This window comes from Rhamphochromis longiceps, linkage group LG22 (assembly GCF_057381845.1).
Source record: "Rhamphochromis longiceps isolate RC_006_pf linkage group LG22, R_longiceps_female_GT1.1, whole genome shotgun sequence".
NCBI lineage: Eukaryota > Metazoa > Chordata > Actinopteri > Cichliformes > Cichlidae > Rhamphochromis > Rhamphochromis longiceps.
Window position 1 is genome coordinate 2,180,410 of NC_140577.1, and position 21,623 is coordinate 2,202,032.

At 40.7% G+C, this 21,623-nt stretch overlaps 2 protein-coding genes across 10 annotated transcripts in view; one reads left to right on the top strand and one right to left on the bottom strand.

Annotated features, from left to right (window-relative positions):
• Positions 1-1,251: 1,251 nt before the first annotated feature.
• Positions 1,252-5,771, top strand: LOC146643068 (C-type lectin domain family 12 member B-like). Of its 2 annotated transcripts, none has more exons than XM_085395269.1 (7): positions 1,252-1,413; positions 1,794-1,910; positions 3,393-3,503; positions 3,583-3,687; positions 3,943-4,082; positions 4,543-4,649; positions 5,378-5,771. In XM_085395269.1, exons 1-7 carry the CDS (start codon positions 1,257-1,259, stop codon positions 5,496-5,498), a joined length of 858 nt encoding a protein of 285 aa, XP_085251395.1. In that variant the 5' UTR covers positions 1,252-1,256; the 3' UTR covers positions 5,499-5,771. The 2 variants fall into 2 exon arrangements, with proteins under 2 accessions (XP_085251395.1, XP_085251397.1); XM_085395271.1 differs by having other exon boundaries at positions 3,393-3,461; positions 3,604-3,687.
• Positions 5,772-6,752: 981 nt separating this feature from the next.
• col14a1b (collagen, type XIV, alpha 1b) overlaps positions 6,753-21,623 on the bottom strand; it is a 175,294-nt gene continuing 160,423 nt past the window's right edge. For 4 of the 8 annotated variants that reach the window (XM_085397011.1, XM_085397007.1, XM_085397005.1 and 1 more), the window contains 11 exons: positions 19,318-19,413; positions 19,175-19,228; positions 17,924-17,977; positions 17,142-17,195; positions 16,822-16,893; positions 14,920-14,955; positions 14,388-14,454; positions 14,115-14,303; positions 13,760-13,837; positions 12,985-13,140; positions 6,753-9,310 (listed from right to left, as the gene is read on the bottom strand). In XM_085397011.1, coding sequence (XP_085253137.1) covers positions 9,030-9,310; positions 12,985-13,140; positions 13,760-13,837; positions 14,115-14,303; positions 14,388-14,454; positions 14,920-14,955; positions 16,822-16,893; positions 17,142-17,195; positions 17,924-17,977; positions 19,175-19,228; positions 19,318-19,413 — 1,137 coding nt within the window. In that variant the 3' untranslated portion in view covers positions 6,753-9,029. Of the gene's footprint in view, positions 9,919-10,497; positions 10,894-12,984; positions 13,141-13,759; positions 13,838-14,114; positions 14,304-14,387; positions 14,455-14,919; positions 14,956-16,821; positions 16,894-17,137; positions 17,196-17,923; positions 17,978-19,174; positions 19,248-19,317; positions 19,414-21,623 lie in introns of those variants that run through there. The other 4 variants (XM_085397006.1, XM_085397008.1, XM_085397009.1 and 1 more) reach the window with 4 other exon arrangements.

Below are 21,623 nucleotides of genomic sequence, written 5' to 3' on the forward strand. Positions count from 1 at the left end.
AATAGCTTATACCATGCTGTTGTTATGTTTGCTGTCCTTCTCTTGTTCCTTTGCGATGAGCGGGTTGCATGTCTAATCTGCTGACAATAAGTAATTGTTACAATATCAAGAAAAAATAAGTATGTCTATGCACGTTTCATGTGTTAGACTCCTGACTTCAGCTCAGGAGATGAGGGATGAAGTGAGGATGAGGAGGAGCATTTTATTAAGATTCTGTTCAGGTTTTCACTTCTTCTTCTTCTTTCGGTGTTATTCCGAGCGAGCCCCTCCAAGATGTAATCTAGTTTGCACTCAGAGGTCTTATTCTGAGTATTCACGGCAGCCGTAAGCTTCTCCAAGATCTTATCCGTGCTGCACTCAATGAGCCCATTTTGAGAAACTCAGGCCTCGTCCCATCATTTCAATCCCAGCGGGCAGCCTTGTGGGGGTTTGAACAGCCGGTTCCGCTTTCTTAATTCTTCGATAAGTCAGGGCCAAGCCAGCTCCGATCAGCAAGGACCCTGTTATCATGGTTCCGAATAGGTCGATATCTTCAGCACTCAGGCTCACCCGAGCCCATACTTCACGTTGAGAAAAGGGTGTCAATTGCATTCAGGGACCAGTTGATCAAATCCATAATTCCTCTTTTACGTTTTAGAGAACAGACTGTGAGAGAATGTTCCAGGGAAAGTAATACAAAAAACACGAGACTAGAGAAGGACATAAGAGGCTAAGCAGGGAAGCTAAGGGAGAGGAGGAGGAGGGGAGGAGAAAAGTGCGACCACCTTTGTCAAGAGCAAGTGTTAAAACTTAACATGTTTTTCTATCAGGCAAAAGAAAAAGGTGTTGCTGACAAAGAGACATTTCCTGCTTTGTGCACACTGTGAGCATGAGGTGTGAATGTGGTTGTGGTTTGTCTCACCATGAGCTCACCTTTAGTTGAACAAAGAAAAATTTATTTATTTTTGTTTCATGCAAAATGTTTTCACACTTTTCTGAGTGGCTTTGCAAATATAAATACAATGAAATGTTCTATTTGTGTGTTCCACCACACTGGAGGTTTTTATTCACATTAATTAAATGACAGTTTAGGTCTGTGGTTCTTTGCATGCTGCCACTTCCTCAAAGCTTCTTCCTGTCTGAAAGAAGACAGAAGGCTGGACAAGAAACACTGAGAGCAGCATCAGTACAGAACAGCTCGATATCTACCAGGGTCAGTACTGCAGAACTGTTAGAGTACAGCTTAAACTCCTGCTCAGCGTCTCAGTCCTCTCAACATGTCCTCAGATATTTATGCCAAACCAGATCTATTAAAGAAGGTGAGATACAGCAGAAAGGAGGACGGAGCAGAGTGGGAGCAGAGGGAGGTGGATATCTACGAGAGTACAGATGAGATCAGAGATAGTTATGATCATTTTCAATCGGAGGAAGGAGGTAAGTCAATTATAAAAACAAGAATTTGTAGAGCTCTGTGAACAGGAAATTTATTTACACACTTTAGTCACAGCGCAGATGTTATATTTCTTTTGTTTTTGGCTAAGCTGATACAACCTCAACCGCAGGTCTATTAAGCCTTTCATGCATGAATTACTTTTCAAAGAGTTTTTTACATGTCCACTTAGGTGGACAACATACATTTGAAATTAAGTGTTTGGTATGGAGTGACGCATCAGTGTCCAATGTAGTGGTTTATGTGTAAGTAGACCATCAACACTGACACAAATACAAGACAACAGCCTGTAGTGACCACTATGTGTTAATCACAGACTGACAGGAAATAAGCACAGACCAACATCCACACTGCTTTCTAACAGGACCACAGACTCTGAATCCTCCTTCAGTCCTGAAGGGCTCTTTCAGATGTGCTACACTGGGTCTAAGAGTGCTGTGCCTCCTGATGTTAGCTGGGATCATCATCCTGTCCATATGCTGTAAGATAAGATACAACCTCTGAACTTCTCCTGCAAATGAATGTATGACTGATACTGAATCCCAGCAGCCAACAAACATGCAGCTTCACAACCAGAACGTCTCCTTCTGCCACAGCAAATACAGGAAGTACATGAAGCCAACACAGAAGCAGCAAACACTGCAGTTCCTTTAATGACCACTGGAGGCTGATGCTGAAAGCGAGTCAGTCCCCACAGACTCCCATGTTAAAATGAGCACCTTTGCTGCAGTAAAAACATGTTTCCCTTCAGGACCAAATGAGTTTTGGTCTCTAAGGATAGTTTCCTCTTCATAAAAACTGCACGGTGGCATTTTAAATGGAATTCTCTGATCAATAATATGAGCTGCTGTGTGGTACAGCCTGACCAACACGTTGGTTTTGCTGACTGAGCTTCTAGTATTTCATGAGTCTGTTACTTAGCACTGATTAGCAGGTGTGTGTCTGTGTGCATGATTCCTGGCTCATATCTTGTGTGTGTTGTGGAGTGAATGTTCTTGTTGTTCCTTCAAACTCTTCACTCAACACGTTGATTCTGTGATTACATCAACAAAGCAGACAGGCAGCAGCATCTGCTGCAGACTGATGCAGGTGCAGCCACACTATGTTAGACAGTGGCCGTCTGTCATTGTGCGACTAGTTAGTTCACTTGGTGTATTAAGCAGGTAGCTAACAAGCCAATGTTAGCTCCATTCATCTGATGGGATATATCAATGAATCTTTTTTTATTACATCAAATCACAACAACAGTTGCCTCGAGGTTCTTTATATTATCAGGTAAAGACTCCACAATAACAAAAACAACAACACAGAGAAAACTTCCAGCAGCTGCTGATGTTTGGATTTTAAGGTGGTTTGATTCTATGTTTTAAATCAGTTGATGATCTTCAGCTGACCTTTAGCTCCTGGTGGAGCTGTGACAGACTTAATGCTGGATCAGCAGAAACATCACAAATCTATGATGTGAGAACAGAGACGCCTGCAAAAGGACGTCTGAAAGCAGGAAGTTCCTGGAAGCTGCAGGAAGAAACATTTATTAATTATAAATAAGCAGAAAGAGGAAGTGTTGAAGCCTCAGAGCAGCTTTGACTGAATGTAAAAAGACATATTTTCAGTGAGAACAGGCACATGTCACATGAGTCCGAATCTATTCTTTCAAAGCATATAGATAACATCTCTGACTGCAGGTGTAGAAATGCTGTTTGACTCTTCACCTTCTTCCTCCACACTGAAGCACAATTATTCTGAATCTTGTCAGTGGTTTTTGTTCACAGTTGATACGTATTTAGCTCATCAGATTTCCTGTAGTTCTAACACCTCCACCCACAGGACATGTTAAAGAGCAATGGCTGCAAGTTTCTGACTCTTATTGATATATTTGACAAAGCAGAGGAAGAAGATTATTTCTGTTCAACGTTTCACTCATTTTATTTTATTTTATTTTGCTTTCACTGAAATATTTCAGATGCTTTGAACAAGAGTGAAAACAAAAGACTTCATGCTAAATGTGACAAACTGAACCACGTTTACAATGACACCAAAAAGAATCACACTGAGCTCCAGGATGAACTTCAAGGTAAGCAAACACCAAGTTCTTATATCACAGATATATTTGTAGAACATTTTAACTTAATTTGAATCTTTTTTCTCTAAAGACACAAAAACCAGCCGGACTCAGTTACAGAGCCGTTATGATGAACTGAGTAAAAACCACAGTCAGTTACAGGAAGAAGTGAAGAAGCTGAAGGAGAAGATAGAAGGTAATAAAGTTTGAATAACTGATAGAAAACATCAGTGTTACACAGTGATAACCTGATTGTGTCTTTGTTTTGAATCCTAAATGTTTGATGCTGTGTAACAGTTTCTCTGTATAAATGTAAGTTTCAGTTCATTATGAATAAGAGAGAAAACCTGAGTTTAAATGAAGCATTTACAGGGAAAATGACAGGAACCAAAGATTCATGTGATACAACAGGACACAAAGTCTGACTTTAAAACATGTGTTTGACTTTAAGGGAAGTGTCCAGAAGGATGGATGAGATTTGGAAGCAGCTGTTACTTTAAATCCACTGAGAGTAAAACTTGGTCTGAGAGCAGGAGAGCCTGTCAGGATAAAGGAGCTGATCTGGTGATGATAAACAGCAAAGAGGAACAGGTGGGTGTGTTTGTTCATGTCTGTGTGATCTTTGATGGAGCTGACAGTCATCTGTTACTTGTGTCTTTGACCTGCTGTCAGTCTGTGACCTGCTTCCTGTCTCCACTCTGATGGATTTCTTGGATTCTCCTTTTTTGTTGTAAAGTTTTTACACATTTGACAAACATTTAATTTACACAGAAATGTTATAAAATGAGAGAAATCCTCATAATCCAGATTATTTTTCTGATTCAATCCAACTGAATCAAATGATTTGTTAACACTGATTCCACTGCAACACTGACTGAGCTACAGGAGGAGCTGATATTCATCGATTCTTTGGCTCTTTCTGATTTCTGCACAATGGAAGAAAAGTTTCATCACAGTTATTCTTCCTTCAGACATGTTCACAAGATGATGTCACTACAACAGAAGTGCTGAATTATGACTGGAGACAATATTTGTGTCTCTTCTCAAACAGGAATTTATCAATGAATTTGGAGGACACTCTTGGATTGGTCTGAGAGCCAAACAGACATCAGGAGGATCTAAATGGGAATGGGTGGACGGATCAGCGCTGACAGAAACGTGAGACATTAGTTTGTTTCTATTCCAGAGTTATTATTTAGAAGTGAAACACTGATGTTTTGGAAGATAGATCAGCAATACATGAGCTGAGCTATTTTCCAACAGCCCCACAAACTGAATGTAAAGAAAAGCAGAAATCCTCCTTTGAATGAACAGCTGTGCTTGAACTCTCTTCATCTGCAGTCTGTGATGACGTTCAGTTACAACAAGTCAGTTTGAAGGAATCAGGATTGAAACATGTTCAAAGCAGCGACCGACACATTTCACTTTGTTCAATTTGTCTTCATGTTTTTGTGCTGTAATGTTTCTTTTCTCACAGAACAAAAAGTGTTTCAGAGAATTCCTGTCTCTTCTTCTTTGGTGTTTGTAAAACTTCAGAACATATGAAGGAAGAAGCTTCAGTAAATATGACCTGATAGACACACATTTCAAAGTGATGTCTGTAAACAGCTGACAAAACAGTTTCAAACAGCAGAAAGTCAGCTCTGACTTCTTTTTATTCTCCATTTTTACAGCAGGAAGATTTCATATTCATCAAAGCTTGAAAGCTGTTTTAGTGTGCATGATGATTCTCAGAGAAAAGTCTAAAGGAGGGAAAGTGGGCGAGAAACCTGGGAAAGAAATACAGCAAATATTGGAAATATTCCAAAAGAGACGCATATTTATATGAATGTGACAATAGTTATGAGTTTAGTCCAGTTTCATATCAGATTTGATCTCTCTGACAGGTTCTGGGCAGAAGGATGGTCAGATTCTTATTCTGGATACCGTGGAGTCTGCTGTGACGATGATGGGAAATGGAGACGGTCATATTATTCTTATTCAATGACCTTCATCTGTGAGAAATGAGTTTGGTGCTTTGATGTAAATGTTTGAATAATCCAACCAAAGACACCTCACTATGAAATGTCCTGCATGAGCCTCAGACTCAGCTTACAGTCTTTACTTGTTCATTCTGCATCATATATTGATTACATATATTGTCCCTCTGTGCTCTGTGCTGTACAGTAAGGTTGGAAGTCATCCACACAAAACCTTGAAGTACTTCATTACTCTGTAGTTCCAGCAAATTGTTCTAATAAAAGTCAAAGTGCAGCTTGTCTTTACTTTGCTTTACTTGGTTTATTCGTCAGTCTGTTGGTCCTAAAACTACAGTTCTGGGTGTTTTTCAGGTTTTTCAACTTCAAATATTTTCATGATTTTTTACCCATTAAATTTTAGTTTAATGCTTTTTCATTATTTTTACAATATTCATTATATTTCCCAATATAATAAATATTGGAAGATAAGAGTCTAATCACCACCAGTGACCTCTGTCAAAGATTAATTCAAAGTTCAGCAACAAGATTGATTTGTTTGCATAAATATTTTGATGTCGTGTCAGATTTGAAATGTTTCACTCTTTAGACAAAATGCACATGAACAAAATCTGTAATCGTCTGCAACGTCCCAAACGTGTCAGCTCTAAACTGAAGATGTTTTGTGCATTTTAACATCGTTGTGTAACGTGTTGCTACATCTCTGGTCACAGGCTGCCGTGTAGGTCACAGCACGGGGTACAGGTCAGTGTAGATTTAACATAAACATATAAACGAAGGATGAGTGTGAACAAGTGTGACCTCCATGAAGAGAAAAACAAGACTCACCTCAATAATGAACGTGACGTCAGGATCCCACCTTGAGCTTTGTGTTAACAGGACTGTGGGCCCTCTGCCAGTAGGAGGCGCTACAAACTGACTGGTGCTTTGTTGTTGGAGCAGTCAGAGGTGGGGACGGGTGGACAGGCTGATCATTGGTCCCAGAATTGGTGTTATGGACATTTATGGGTCCTTAATGAACATTTGTCAGATCACATCTGCATATGTTCCTGGTCACCACAAGTTTTTCTTTCATTTAATGTAAATTGTCCCTTAAATATATTAAATATCGTCTGCTGTGTAACAAATATAATGTGTGTAATTTTAAACTTCAACTCACCTGAAAGTTTCCAGTCAGCCTCCTGCTGTTGCAGCTCCAACAGGCTTCCTGCTCACTTCAAGTTTAATCAGACTTCAGTCCAGCAACACATTTACAACCAGCACACACACAGGCAGCACTGATGGTTGTACTTCAGTTTTATTGTTCTCAGAAATCAACACCAGTGAAAAATAAATTAATTCCTTGATTTTATTTTTTAAACATTCTGGTCGGAGGTGTAGAGGGAACTGCTCTCCTCACAGACCTGAAGGCTTCAAAACACTAAACTCAGAAGGAAAGTTCAAAGTTCAAATTCTGGCCAAATTCACATCAAACAAGGTTGAATAAAAGCATAGTCCTCCACGTAACTGGGATTTTTTTCAGACAATGAGACTAAAGGATTAAAGTCTGAATATAAAGACAAGAAATGAAGTGATAACTAAATAAAAACACCAAGTAAGAAACAGAGCGTTGTGAAAAATAACATTTTTTCCAACTAAACTTTGTTAAATTTGCTTCTCTGAGTAAAACTGTGGGTTGACAAACTGAACCAAAATACATTTACACAGAAAGAATCTCAGTTTTTACAACTTATATTTTCATCAGCCTCCCCAAACACAGAGACCAGTTTGAGCTTAATACTGCGACAACACCTGCACTACAAAATAATATGAATATGTAACAATAAAATGTTTGTATGGCTCTATGATTAGAAAATGATACACTGCATGGTAACTGAAATAAACAAAAACATGCAAAACTTTACATAAAAAGGCTTTAAAACAAAGACACTGGAGGTAATAATCAGACTGATGCAGGACAGGACCAACACACTAACAGATTACATCATTGTCATCAAACACTTTGCAATTTAAATCAAAACCTTTTGGATATTTTTATTTTATTTTTTCTGTCAGAGAAGCAACAGAGTAAAATAAAATCTTGTAAGACTAACAGGCTTTAAAGAAAAAATAATGAAGGAGACAGTTTGAAATAAGTTGTTGCTGGACCGTTTGGAGGCACTTAACCAACCAGGTTAAAAATATAAATGACAGACGAGTCTCTGATTAACAACCACAGGGACAGTTACAGACTGTATATAAAAGAAGGATGTAGCTTCTACGTCTGATTAGCCTTGAACCCTAAATTCTCTCTGATGACCAGAAGGTGGCAGCGTTTGACAGAAGTCTGTGGGGAAACTGACATAGTCGATCTGTGACCTTAAAGTTGAAACTTTCAGGGTCAAAATCAGTCGTTTTCAGTCTTCTTTAAAACCCACTTTATTTAATCAACTGTCCAATAAAGAATAAAAATGATAAAGTGGGGCGTGGTTTAAGGCTCCATTAGTTTAGATCATCTGTGTGTAGATGCAGAGTTCAGAGCAGTTCAGCTGCTGTTGTGAGGACTGAGGGAGCAGCGTTTGATTTAGCTGAGGGACCATTTATCATCAGAGGGACTGAAGGTAAGCAGTGGTACATTTAGATATTTGTCAGGGTTTTATTTACTTTGTTCAACAATCTGCTTCAAGCTGTGTTTACTTTGTAATGACAGAATTTAATGCAGACATTAAAGTCGATGGAGTATAGAGTCGTAGATTGAAGTTAACCTGGGATCCAGCAGCTGTGTCCTGATGACTGCAGAGATTCAAACTCTGCTTCAAAGACATTTACATTCTGAGGCCCATTTAGATCGTTTACATCTTGGTCAGTTCATGTTAAAGCACAACTGTTAATGACTGAACAATGAGAAGGGCACCAGTGTTCCTAGTGTTCATTTTCCATGTGTATCTATAAGTGGTTATGTCTCTTGTTGTACTGGTTTCCCTTCTTGTGGATAGAATTAAATATTCCACTGGTTGAAGCAAACAGCCCGACAGCCCTGTGATAAACCACTCACTGTGTGTTAACTAGGAGAGACTCTGTTCCTCCCCATGATCCTTATTGAAGCAGTTAAAAATAATGGACGGCTGTGTTTTTGCCCAGTTTGACACGTTACTGTACTTTAATGTGTCTATGAACTGAGAGGTCACGACCCCTTGACCATTTCCACTGGTTTCTCACATTGATCCCTTGCTTCTTTAAACAGCATCAGGAAACCAAACAGGATTCAAAACGAAACGTTAGAAACCAGCGGGGAACGTCATTGGTGGCTACATGAACCTTTGTTATACAGTCTGTGAGAACAGTTCACCTGTGAAACATGAACCCTCTTTAAGATCCGACGATTTCCAAACAATATTGTTGACAAATGAAAAACAAAATGTAAATTGTTTTGAAAGTTTTCTTAATGTAGCATAGATGTTACAATAGTCCCGACTGGTATCCCTTCCCGTCCCTCTACAATGTCCATAAGAAATCCTTTACATCAGGCACTTGTTGATTAGTCCATAGCAGCTCCGAGCCGCCCAATCAGAATCAACTCCTCTCAGTTAGTCCGCGCAGCGCCTCTCTTTAGTCGCCTCTTCGTCCCGACTTTCTCTTCCTCCTCCTTCACACTCCGAGAGGTGCGGTAGACGCCAGGAGACCTCAGCTCAATGTCACCCAGGGCCAGTGCGGGATCATCAGGCGCCACTGGTCGAGGGGCCGGGTAGTTGGGCTGGTAGTAGCGGTACGGATCGTCTTCCTCGACCTCACCGTAGTTCTGGAAGACGCTGGGTGGTAGTTGGACTGCGGGGACAGCGCCGCCGTCAGTGACATCCTCGCCTTCTGTGATGCCGACCAACCAGGCAATGAGCCAACCAGCAGCCCGGCGGATAGGCAGTGAAAAGCCCAAAACAAAGATGGCCGACCCCGCCACCACAGGAAGCAGTGTTTTGGAGCAATTTGTAGGGTTTTGATTGGGTTAGCAAGAACAAAGGGGTGGGTAAGAAGGAAGGAGCAAGAGACACAGAGACAAGGGTTACCAAAGGTTACCAGGTCAGGTTTATGAGTCAGTTAATAAGGTGAGGAGTTTAAAGTTTGGGTTACCCAGTCAGGATGTGTGAGTCTGGGTTAGAAAGTCAGTGTTGACAATATTGAGGGTCGTTAGGATAAAAAGCTTTAAATAAGTCAGACTGAGCTTTGATGTTTACGTTTTGTGAGACATTTTGTACAAATGTCTAAGTATTACCAGCCAAGTATGACATCATTCAAACTGTCATATTTTAAGTAACAATGTTTTCAGATATTGTCTTTCAAATGATAAGCATCTGGATACTTAACGTGCAAAAATATTCAAAGTTGTCGTGCAGATGAGTGTTTAGGACGAGTTACAGGAGTTTGTATTAAGTCAGTGGAGTCTGGGAATTAAAAAAGAGGAATTGGACGATCATAATCTAGAAGAAAAGGTAAGGAGAGGACGACCGTGTCAATGCTCACAGTATTTCTTTATCAAACTACTGATAATTCCATATTTTTCTTGCTCCTAAAAAATACAACAAAAAATTAAAACAAGCAACAAATGCATCACATAAAGTAGTGCTGTTTGTATACGGCACCTCAGTGAGCCACTCTAGATTCATGTGCACCAAATCTACGTTTGACTTTTAGGGATCTACAACTACAGGAAGTAATAATAATAATGGTCTTTGATGTGGTTAAGATTACATCTGCTGATGATCAGCTCAGATGATGATATATAATTGCATGTTGTTCTCTAAGTAATTCATGTCTGTGTAATACTGGGAGCAATATATCTCTTACAAAATGTTATGATTATGGTCAACGTCCTGTGAGTCCTCTGACAGATCAGGAATGTCTGCCAGGAAACCAGCAAATTTAAATGATCCCTCCCAATTCTTCCTGGATGAGTGGTCCATCATCAGGTCAGAAATATGCCAGAAGCTTGTTGATGGCTAACAAAAGCATCTGGTTGAAGTGCAGCTTGCCTGAAGGTATATTTAACCACATATTAGTTTGAGTGTTTGCATACTTTTAATCCAGATCCATAAGTCATTAAAGATTTAAGCTTTACAATCATTCCAGCCTGGAAAAAGAAGAGTTCAAAGAAATCCTAAAAAGCTCCAAATTACTACCACATTCCCGCCCATCATGAGTGTATGCAAACTTAACTGAAGCCACATCATGGTTGAAGTCACATGTGGTCTAACATGTGGGGTTGTTTGGATCATAGCAATAATTCTGATGGTGCTACATTGAACCTGCCACTGACTGTCAGGGATTTAAGGTTTTAGAGAGGGGATGAAAGTGGACACTGGGAAGGAAAAAGGGTGCATTGGATTTATAGCACGAGACAAAACAAATGAATTGCACAGCCCTGTTTGATTATTTGTGAACGTCTCAGTAATATTCTGTTGTGGGTTATTATGGGGGATAAAAGAAGGTGAAGACAGAGATGTGGAGACACAAACACAGAGACAGAAGAGTGATTACAACATGCAGACATTACTCACATGACCACCCTGCAGACTGCAAGCTGCACAGCTCCGTTTAGGCCACTGTGTGACCTTTAACCTCAAACACATCAGTGATGTAGCACCAACATGCACAGAACATGCTGAAGATGACTCCTGCAGGGTTTTCTTTAGCCTCTCAAAAACATGTTTGCTGACTTGTGATTGGTGCAAACTAACAGTGATCAGGATGCATGTGAGGGATCAGCTGTGAAGCTGCTCAGATAGAAATGCCTCCTGGGTCTTTGCCTGCAGCAGGAGGGAGAACAGACTGATGCTGCAAGGTAACATCTGCCTGCAGTGCTGCTTCATCACCTGCAACTTTCATGTGGATTTTGTAAAGTCATTTGTTGAATGTTTATATGGTGACATTTAATAACTAATGCATGCATTAGAAAACCCTGCATGGAGCATCTTTCCAGCAACACATTAAACCCACACTCACTGCACAGAGTGATTTAGCACCAACTGAGATGTTAAGATGCAGAGTTTATGACCACGTGTGGAATAAAACATGTTTTTGAGGCTTTTTCCTTCTACTTCCTTCCAGAGCTGATGTTCAAAGATCTGTCGTTTAAATGAGTTTTAACCACAATAAAATATTCTGTTCTTTTATTTTTCACTTTGAAGTCAAATAATCAGCATCTTTACTCAACATCTAGTCTCAGTTCAACAAACTGAACCTCATTTTGATCATCTTTAGCATCAACAGAAAAATCTACCACTGTAAAAGTCTGTGTATGATATTTAAAATAAGAAGCAGCAGAATAAATAAACTTTAAAAACTCAGCTGTTTTGACTCAAATGTTCAGAAACAAACTGTCTCAACAAATTCTGCTCAGAGTTGATTATTTTGGGTGAAATGAGCCTTTAAAGTCCGTAGCACGACCACTTTGAGGCTAAATGGTTAAAGACATCATCTCCGTCTCTGTCGCTGCATCGAGTCTGTTTTCTGAGCCCAGTGCGCTGCATGATATTTGAAATTGTACAAAATGTAAAAATCACACACTGAAGATGAATTTCTGTGTTTTTTAACTTCAACACACACACTGCTGTTTGTGAAACTGAATCCTGCATCTTAGCTGTGAGTGTATCTGAACGTGTTTCACCTTCAGATACACTGAGTGTGGGTGGATGACTTTATGTGAAGCACTAAATGTATAAAGGCTCATTTACACCATGAAGGCTGCTCTCACAGACCGGCACAGACTGATTGTTAAGGTGGAATTAAGAAATAAGTGTCTAAAGTTCTTAGAACATGTTTAGCGCCACCTTGTGGCCGGACGTCACTTTTTTCTTAAATTCAGCTTCATGAGGTTTTAAATTTCTGTCAGTTTTTGAAAGCAGGGTTCCAGAGTGTAAATGAACCTTTATACACGCAGTGTTTCATGCCCACTTCTGTGACATGCACTCTGTTTAACTCAGTGGCAGCTTTTCAGTGTGAAAATGAACCACAAGAACTGAACATCTGTCCTCATGCCTTCAGTCCAAGTACAATCAGCAGTGAAATGTTTTCATGCTCAGTTAAAAAGTTTCTTCTGTTCACATATTTGAACAAACATGCAGGTTTGTCTCATTACAGCCTCTTCAGTCTGTGGCTGTAATTACACAACAGTCACGGTGGAGGCTGCTGCTTTAATCATGTGGTTGACAACAAGAGCTCCAGAGCAAAGAGCTCCAGAGCAAAGAGCTCCAGGGCAAAGAGCTCCAGGGCAAAGAGCTCCAGAGCAAAGAGCTCCAGGGCAAAGAGCTCCAGGGCAAAGAGCTCCAGAGCAAAGAGCTCCAGGGCAAAGAGCTCCAGGGCAAAGAGCTCCAGAGCAAAGAGCTCCAGAGCAAAGAGCTCCAGAGCAAAGAGCTCCAGAGCAAAGATCTCAGTATTTTCCTTTGATGAAAAACTCCAGAGAAAGCAGCACGATTAAAAACTACCAGAATCAGAGTCTTGATAACACCGGTGGATCATAGTTTCCTCATATTTCTGAGACTACGTACCTCCAACATTGTAGCCCACACAGGAGTTCTGATCACAGTAACCCGGAGGCCCCTGGGGGCCGATGGGTCCGGGGGCTCCGGGCCGACCGGGTACTCCGGGATTTCCAGGTCGTCCTGAGGGTCCAGAGCTACCTGGTCTGCCCTGTCCCTGGGGACCTGGGAGGAAGAGGATGAAGAGTTTAGAAAACAAAACTGAATGTTAGAATTACAGAATCACTCTGTGGTCAAACTCATCATCAGTCATAAGAACCCCGACTGTGAGCCCGAAGTTATCACAACATGTGTTTGTGTTTTCTCCTGCGTTCTGTCAGTCAGAGGACAGAAAAACACTGTGCAGCTATCAAAGTGATTATTTTAATGGTTTTATGGTCAGAGTCGAGTAGTTAAAGTACTTCCAGACGTTTCCAGGTAATAAATGTTTAAGACATTTTTAAATGGCACTAAGAATTAACTTAATAACATCTCAACAACTAAAACTACAGAAAAATTATATCAACTATTTAATTTTAGAGACAATTTGTTCACATTTTTTGGTTCAGTTCAGAAAAACAACAACAACACTAGTACTAATACTAATAATAAAAATAATAATCTTACCATGTCAGTTAAGACATTTGATAAAAAATTATATTTTCTGTTGAATTTGTGGATTTTACAACATCTTAATGATCCATGTGAAACATTTTTTCTTTTACTAATCAGACAATCGTGTTCAGGACTTTCTTCACTGCATCACTGGGATGGTTCAGAAAGGCTTAGCAGGAAAATAAGTTACCAGGTGGTCCTGGAGGTCCTCTGGGTCCTTGTACACCCACACCTGGAGATCCCTTATCACCCTTCTCTCCTGGTTGTCCTGGAAACACACAACAGAAATAAATACTGCTTAAATTTCTATATTTTGTGTCATTCCATACAGATACACTGTAACATGGAGAAAGTCAGGAAGTTCGACCTTTCCTGCACATTTCTGACTTTTTATTTATTTTTTGCTGTTAGACTGAACCAGTGCAGCTTTGCATCGTTTGCAGTTCAAAATATTTTTGTATTTATTTTATACTGGGCCGTGTGGCAGCCCCTCAGTTCACACTGATTTAAACGGTAACAGAGTTTTACTGTTTTGTTAAACTTGCCTCTTTCTCCTGGTTGCCCATTCTGTCCATTTTGTCCTGGGAAGCCTGGTCTGCCTGGGGGTCCCTGTTCTCCCTGTGGTCCTGGGGGTCCTTCTCGACCAGGCTCTCCCGGTGGTCCGGGAACTGTGCGGATTGACACCGGAGGACTCGGCACGTGGTTCAGGATGCTGTTGTAGCGCGCCATGTGGCCTGAAAACAGTTCAGGTCAAACATTATTAGTATTATTATTATTATTATTATTAACAAATAAAGGTTTGGGGTTTTTTAACTCACTTTGGATCAGCTGCTCACAGACCTGTCGGGCAATGGCCTGAACTGATGCTGTCGACTGGAGATCTCCCTGAAAAAACACACGATGTTCATATAAAACACACGTAGTTATGTGCGAGTGTTTTTAAATGATTCATATTCTGCGTTTTATGAAGGCGCTACAGACTCAAATTATTAGGACTGAAATTCACTCATAAATCTGCAGATTTGTTTCGTTTCTTTTTCAGCTGCTAGTGTCAAATTTTTAGTTACAGCAAATTTAAAGTAAATTTATTTTATGAAACTCAAATACACACATATTATATTTACTTATTGGATGATGTTGATATTTCATTATTGTAATCAACGAAGGAAACAGTGACTAATGTTTACTGCATAGTAATAAAACATATATTAATATATATTATTATACTGTTTGTGTGTCCTTGAGTTTGACATTGCTGCTGCAACACAACAATATATCTCTATATGCAGGTCAGCAGACAGGACATTTGTGACTGGGGGGGAAGTAATAACATGAAGACAGAGAGCTTACCCGTTCACCTTTCTCTCCCTTAGTTCCAGCAGGTCCCTGCAAGAGAAACGAATTCATGAAAAACCAGGAAAAAACCTCCAAACTTGTGAAGCATCGAACACAAGATGAAGCAGGTGATTCTCTCGTCAGGGCAGCATGTTGATCATCTTGCTGTCCTGATTAAACTGCAGCCTGCTTGTTTTTGTCATTTATTTAAAATGTTGGAAATCTTTATCTATATGAATAATAACTAAAACATAATTTCAAATGTTTATACTTTTCAGCGTTGACATGTCTCAGAGGGAAACAGACACGTCCTAAATCGAGGGGATTAGATTTCAGGAACGTGTCGAGACCAGCGAGAGGCCTACGGCAGCGGCCCAACCCCCGGGCCTCGGACCGGGGGTTGGGCCACTGGCCTACAGGACTGTGATGGCGATACGTTTGTCGGGAACGTTCCCTCTCAGAGTCTGGAGCAAATCTACAAGAAACATCGTTAAAAGCTTCAAATGTGTCGACACGAAACAGAGAATATGAATATTTGTGCAGCGCTGTCACTTAACGCCGTGTTTATAATAATAACGAAACAGACAAACATCCAGGAAGAACAGAGGAACAAACACATAATAAACCAACTTCGATGGAGCTGCTGTGACCTCGGTGCTTCTTTCTAATACAAAACTTTCACTGAATGATGTTTATCGAGATGAGAAAGAATAAAAAGTGTTAAAAAATACAACCCAGAATGTAGTATTTATGGAAACAGTGTTAATACCCAAAACTTGAACTACTGTATATTTTACTAAATTCTCATTACGAATCTGCCAGCATGAGGTAAAGAGCTGATGAGGCCTTTCTGCAGGCCACCCATGCATCTGTAATTACATGCTTATGAAGATTTTATCACAGTGATGAATAATCATTTGTCAGCAGATTGTATCACCGCCCACAGAGTCCAGTGTTTTCTTTGTTGCTGCACTTCGAATGTGATTTACTCTCCATGAAGTTTTCACATAATCAGGAATAAATACGAAAGCAGCGAGCGCTCACACACCTCTGTTTACAGTGGCTGAAGTAGAAACCAGCACAGCAAATGGACTGCAGACAAAGGTTTACATGCACAGCCTGCATACTGATCAGCGACTCTGCAAACAGCTGGAGATCAAACTGAGACACTTTGCTGCGTTTTGCATGAAGCTGCTGTCCCACCTGTTTCTCCTTTAGTCTGATTTAAATGCTTGAAACTCTTTGAATTTTTAGTTTATTTCCACTGCTGGCAAAATATTTTAACACATTGCAATAACGACACTGTGGGGCTGAAACATTAAGGCTATGCATAAGTGCAGTTCCTCTTCTGAACACTAGAGGCAGGCTCCAAAAGCTTCCACATTCACAGCAGAAATAAACACGTTTAAGTGAGAACAAAATGACTTTGAGTGAACTGTGACTCCTGCCACTGAGTCATCGCAGCAACATAACACAAGTCCTGATGTAGAAACAGAATGAGAGAAAGAGGAGCCGTCAGCACCAGTGATGGATCTGTTCACTCAAGCGTTTACCCAGAAGGATAACGACACTGCCAGCCTCTGAGAGAAAGAAAGAAGGATTTGTGTTGGCCATTTGAAAGGCTGAGGTGAAGGCTCAAACAGCACTTTTCTGTTGACATAAACACAAAACACTGAGCTCCACATATCAGTGAATGTGTCAAACAGCTTCTAGAGCTTCAGACTGGACAGGAAGCTGTTAACCTCTTTGACAGACGCTCACCTCGCTGCACTCTGCTGCCTCCTGCGTCTCTGTTCACATGCAGCAGCTCATGCTCATAAAACAAATGATGGCGTTCCTTCTAAGAGCTAAAAACCCCGCCCACCCCGGCCAGTTTGGTTAATGGGGACAGGCAGCTCCACTCATTGACAGACTCACCGGTGGGCCCAGCTCTCCCTGCTTTCCTGGAGGGCCTGTACTTCCTGGGGATCCTGGAGCTCCCGGAGTTCCCTGAAGAAATCAAAAGCAATTTTTAATTATATTATTTGAATTATTATAAAGTTGTTCCTGTTGTACACGCCTGACTGAGCTTATTAGCCCTGCCCAGCTTGACCCAGTTCCATCATTATCACCTAAAGTCACAGTTTTAATTAAACTTTACATTTAAGTGCCTAACAGAGAAGCTGCAGGCATTGCATGCACATAAATCCTCCTCTGAATCCTCCAAAACATTCACAAAAACAGCAACAGTGACTTACGATGGTTCCTGGGGGGCCCTGTGTGCCTGGGGGGCCATCTTTGCCTGGCAGTCCCTGAGAAGGTGAAAGTAGATGTTATAATAAAAAAAGGATTAAAGAGTTCCTCCGATGACTTTGACCCAGCAGCTGTGTCTCGCTCTTTCCAGCCTTGGCTGTGATGCTGACTCTACTGTGGCCAGAGGGGGGCGCTCCAGGGCCACAGATGCTGCTTCGCTCTGTAAGGGTCTTTTTGTTCATTTGACAGCAGCTCGACTGTCTCCCTTTTTCAACCTCTGGACTTTTTAGGAAACGTTTATCTTTCTTCTGTTTTCTTTTCCACTCGTCCTTCCGTGGAGCCATGCCGTGCATTAACGTGTCATTTTCTAAAGCATCGCACCTCTTTTGTACTTCATTGTTGCTCCTGCCCCAAATTAGCACATATTTAAAATCAATCCAATGCCTCAAATTCAACATCTGATATGTAATTTGTCTTAAATTTGCAGATCAGTTTATAGAATTGTACATAATCTCATTCTATTCAGGTATTATATAACTTAATATAATCTAGAAAAAAACAAAAGTAGTACAATGACAGTAGAGACAGTTTACAGATATAACAGTGTTACTACAGTAGTACTCATATGAACAGTATCAGAGGTGAAGATGATAAAATATCTACATTACAGGTTATATTGTTCATATTAGTATTTGACAACATCCCAGTGGTTTACTGACTGTTAATATTTGTAGTATCAACAAACTTGTCAAACAGCTGAATTATTAGTGTGTCTGTTATGACTCACTCTGGGTCCTGGAGGTCCTTCCCTCCCTGGACCTCCGGGTGTTCCAGGAACCCCCTGAAACAGCACGAGGAGAGCAGAGGTCACTGCAGGTCACGTTCACACCAGCCCTAAACCTCAACATGCATCAAGATCAGTGTCTGTAACTCATTATATGTGAGTGGGCCTGTGATGCAGCTCTGGATGCACGATTCCTAAATACCTCCTAAGAGAAGAGTACTCACAGGTGCTCCCATGACACGGACTTTTACTCTTAGGGACACTTTTAGGCTGCATTCACACTGCAGGTCTTAATGATCAAATCCGATCTTTTTGTCTGCTTGTTCACACTACAAATAAAATGCGACAGCAAACGCGCTCCTGTGTGAACCCTCAACGCGGCCGCATGTGCAAAAGAAGACACACAACGCGCTCTGTTCAGACCCAGACCAACAGTATTGTGTGACTGATTAATGTAAAGACTTGTTTCAGACTTTATCTTTCCCAATTTTGTTTGTTATTTACATTTGGCCTAATAATGATCCTTATTGCTGCTTCAAAGGATAGCTGCAGATTTCTGTCAGAATCTGCAGATTATACAAATAAAATGTTCACGTTTCTCTAACGTTGTCTTCCCAGCAGTTTCACTGACATCTACGCTGGATGGCCAGGAAGCGTTCGCGATGTCTTCTCCGGCGCTGATAATTGGCGTCTGTCTTGTGTCAGTGACGTAAAAGACGGATTTAATGCGACATGACCATCAAACAGCAGTCGCTTTCTAAAACATCAGATATGTATCAGATTCAGGACCACATACGAAAGTGACCCAGGTCAGATTTGTGCCGTTCACACTGTCACACCATGATGGGATGTGGGTCACATGGGGTCAAAATAGTCGGATTTGATGCGCTTTCGCCTGCAGTGTGAACGTAGCCTTAGTCTGAGGATATGAAGTCCTGTACCTGCGTTTTATTCGAGGTCGACACAACATGACAGACATCGGGATGAAAGGAGGTTAAACACTCGCAGAGAGTGAAGGATTTTAGAAGTGATGTGGAAGTCTCCTTCTTTCCTAAGTAACAGGTAATTCCACCTCACAGTCTAAATTTGATCTTTATTATCTCTCTAAATAATTTATATTCAAGTATGAAAGCACAGTAATGTGTTTAAGCATCACTTCATGTAAAGAAATGAGAAGCTGAGTGTTGGTATCGTACTCAGAGTGCAATGAGAGCTGTGATCTGTCAGTATATAAAAGCTGATCACTATTATTACCTGAGTTCCTTGCTGTCCCACATCACCTTTCTGACCTCTCTCTCCAGGACTGCCCTGCAGGCACAACAACACACTTTAAATCAAAGATTAAGGAAAAAAGTAACAAAAAAGACTAAAAGGTTGTTGAAAACTGTATAACCCACCGGGGGTCCAATAATGGAGCGTCCACTGGGTCCTTGCCGTCCTGGGGGTCCCTGAGGTCCTGGAAGACCCGTATCTCCAACAGGACCAGTTGGTCCCTAAAGAGAGCAGGACAGAGAAAGTTGAAGCTAATGTGCTAAAAACACGGATGTGATGTAGGCAAACGTGCAGGTTTGGATATTCTGAGGTGGTGATGGTGGCTTTAACTGGTCATGTGGGACACTTTCCCAGAGATTTACTGGTTATCAGGTGACCCATGAACCAACTGACCAACCACAGGGTGGCCGGAGCCAATCCAAGATCCAAGAAGGTGAGACACGCCACACACAGCAGCTCTAATCATTTTCAAATACGTGCATGCATCAGTGTACAGTAACATTCACCCCCTCAGCTACAATGACTGCTGGATTTTACACAAACCTGGAAAGCAGACTTTGATTAAACAGGGAGCGTTGTATTTATCAGGCTGGATAAAAAGGCTTTGCATTATTTCATTATTTAATTACTTAATTCTGCCTTTATAGTGATTTGATTAAGTTCACTATATTTTGTGCATTATTACGTTTTAATACGATACTATTCTGTGTTACCTAAACCTCAAAACACACCACATAACCGATCTAGTTATAATATCTGTGTGGGAAATGAGCTCAGGCTGGTAGAGTCACAAACAGTGGAAGCAGTGAGCTGAATCAGTTTCAGTGCTTTAACTGAAATAATAACACGTCTAACTCCACCAACAACGAGTCCTGCTGTCTGAGAAGACGGCTTCAAATACTCGGGAGGAAATCAGTTTGTGAGTTCATAGAGGAGGAAGTGGGTTTATGATCAGCTACGTGATACGTTTCAGTCACAAAGTCACTACAAACATGTGAAAGTTCAAACTAGACATTAATCCAGTCCGAGGTTATTTAAAGACTCCTTATTAAAGATGAAGCGTAGTTTGGTGTATTTCCCTCATTATGATCAGAACGTGATCTGTGCAAGCAGACGAACATTAAAAGTTACTGATCAAAGGTCAGAGACGCCTCGTTTGTGAACAGTCTGTTTTTTCCCTTTGGTTTAATAATCTTGTTAAATATTTCTTAGATTTGTGTTTTCTGTAAAATTTAGGGCTGATTAGTGAACTTTGTTGTTTGCAGCATTAATGTTTGCTCAGCTCTGAAGCAAATAATAAACAACACAGAGCACCTGTATAAAAAAGCCCAAAGCCGACTGTACTTCCTCAGGAGGCTGAGGTCTTTTAACATCTGCAGGAAGCTCCTGAGGATGTTTTACCAGTCGGTGGTTGCTGGAGTACTTTTCTATGCTGTGGTGTGCTGGGGGAGCAGCACAGCAAAGAAGGACTCATGCAGGCTGGAGAGACTGATCAGGAAGGCTGGCTCTGTGGTCGGCATGAAGCTGGACACTCTGGTGACAGTGGCAGAGAAAAGGACATTAAAGAAACTGCTGGACATTATGGACAATGCTGGGCATCCTCTGCACACGGCCATAAACAACCAGAAGAGTCTGTTCAGTGACAGGTTGCTTCTCCCAAAGACAAGAACTAACAGACTTAAAAACTCCTTTGTCCCACACGCCATCAGACTGTTTAACTCCTCTCTGGAGGGGAGAGGGAGGGGAAACAGGAGGACAAAGGAGGGGGGAACAACTAAGCTGTAGTGCCTCTTCACCTCACTGTGCAATACCTTTTGTGCAATACTTTTTGTAAATAGTCAACAGTGCAATAGACTCAATACTTGAAATGTGCAATTCACTTGTATTTTTATTTTTTATTCCTATTTATTCTATTTATCCCCTTCGTATATTTTATTTATATTTGTCTCTGTATTTATATATATGTGTGTGTGTGTGTGTGTGTGTGTGTGTGTGTGTGTGTGTGTGTGTGTGTGTGTGTGTGTGTGTATATATATATATAACAATTCTGTAACTGTAACTTCGGTCGTTGCTGTGCTTTTTTTGGAAGTCGAATTTCCCAGAGGAACCCACCCGAGGGATTAATAAAGTTCTATCTTATCTTATCTCTTATCTTAAAAATGCTTTTACTTTGTAACTGGCTTTTCTAACATGGGAAATGTTACAGCTACAGAATATTTCTACAGATCAAAACTCAACCGAAAAACTAAGAAAACCTGGACACTGGCCCTGCAGAGGGCGGAGCCTAATGTTTTGTTGTTTCCAAATGTTTGTTGATGAGCATGACTATGGTCTGTCATAATGAGGTTACTAAAAAGATTAGATGTGCGTGCCTGGTACAAAACTGATGACATTGGTGAATTAATATTATTAATATTCAATCATTCCAATT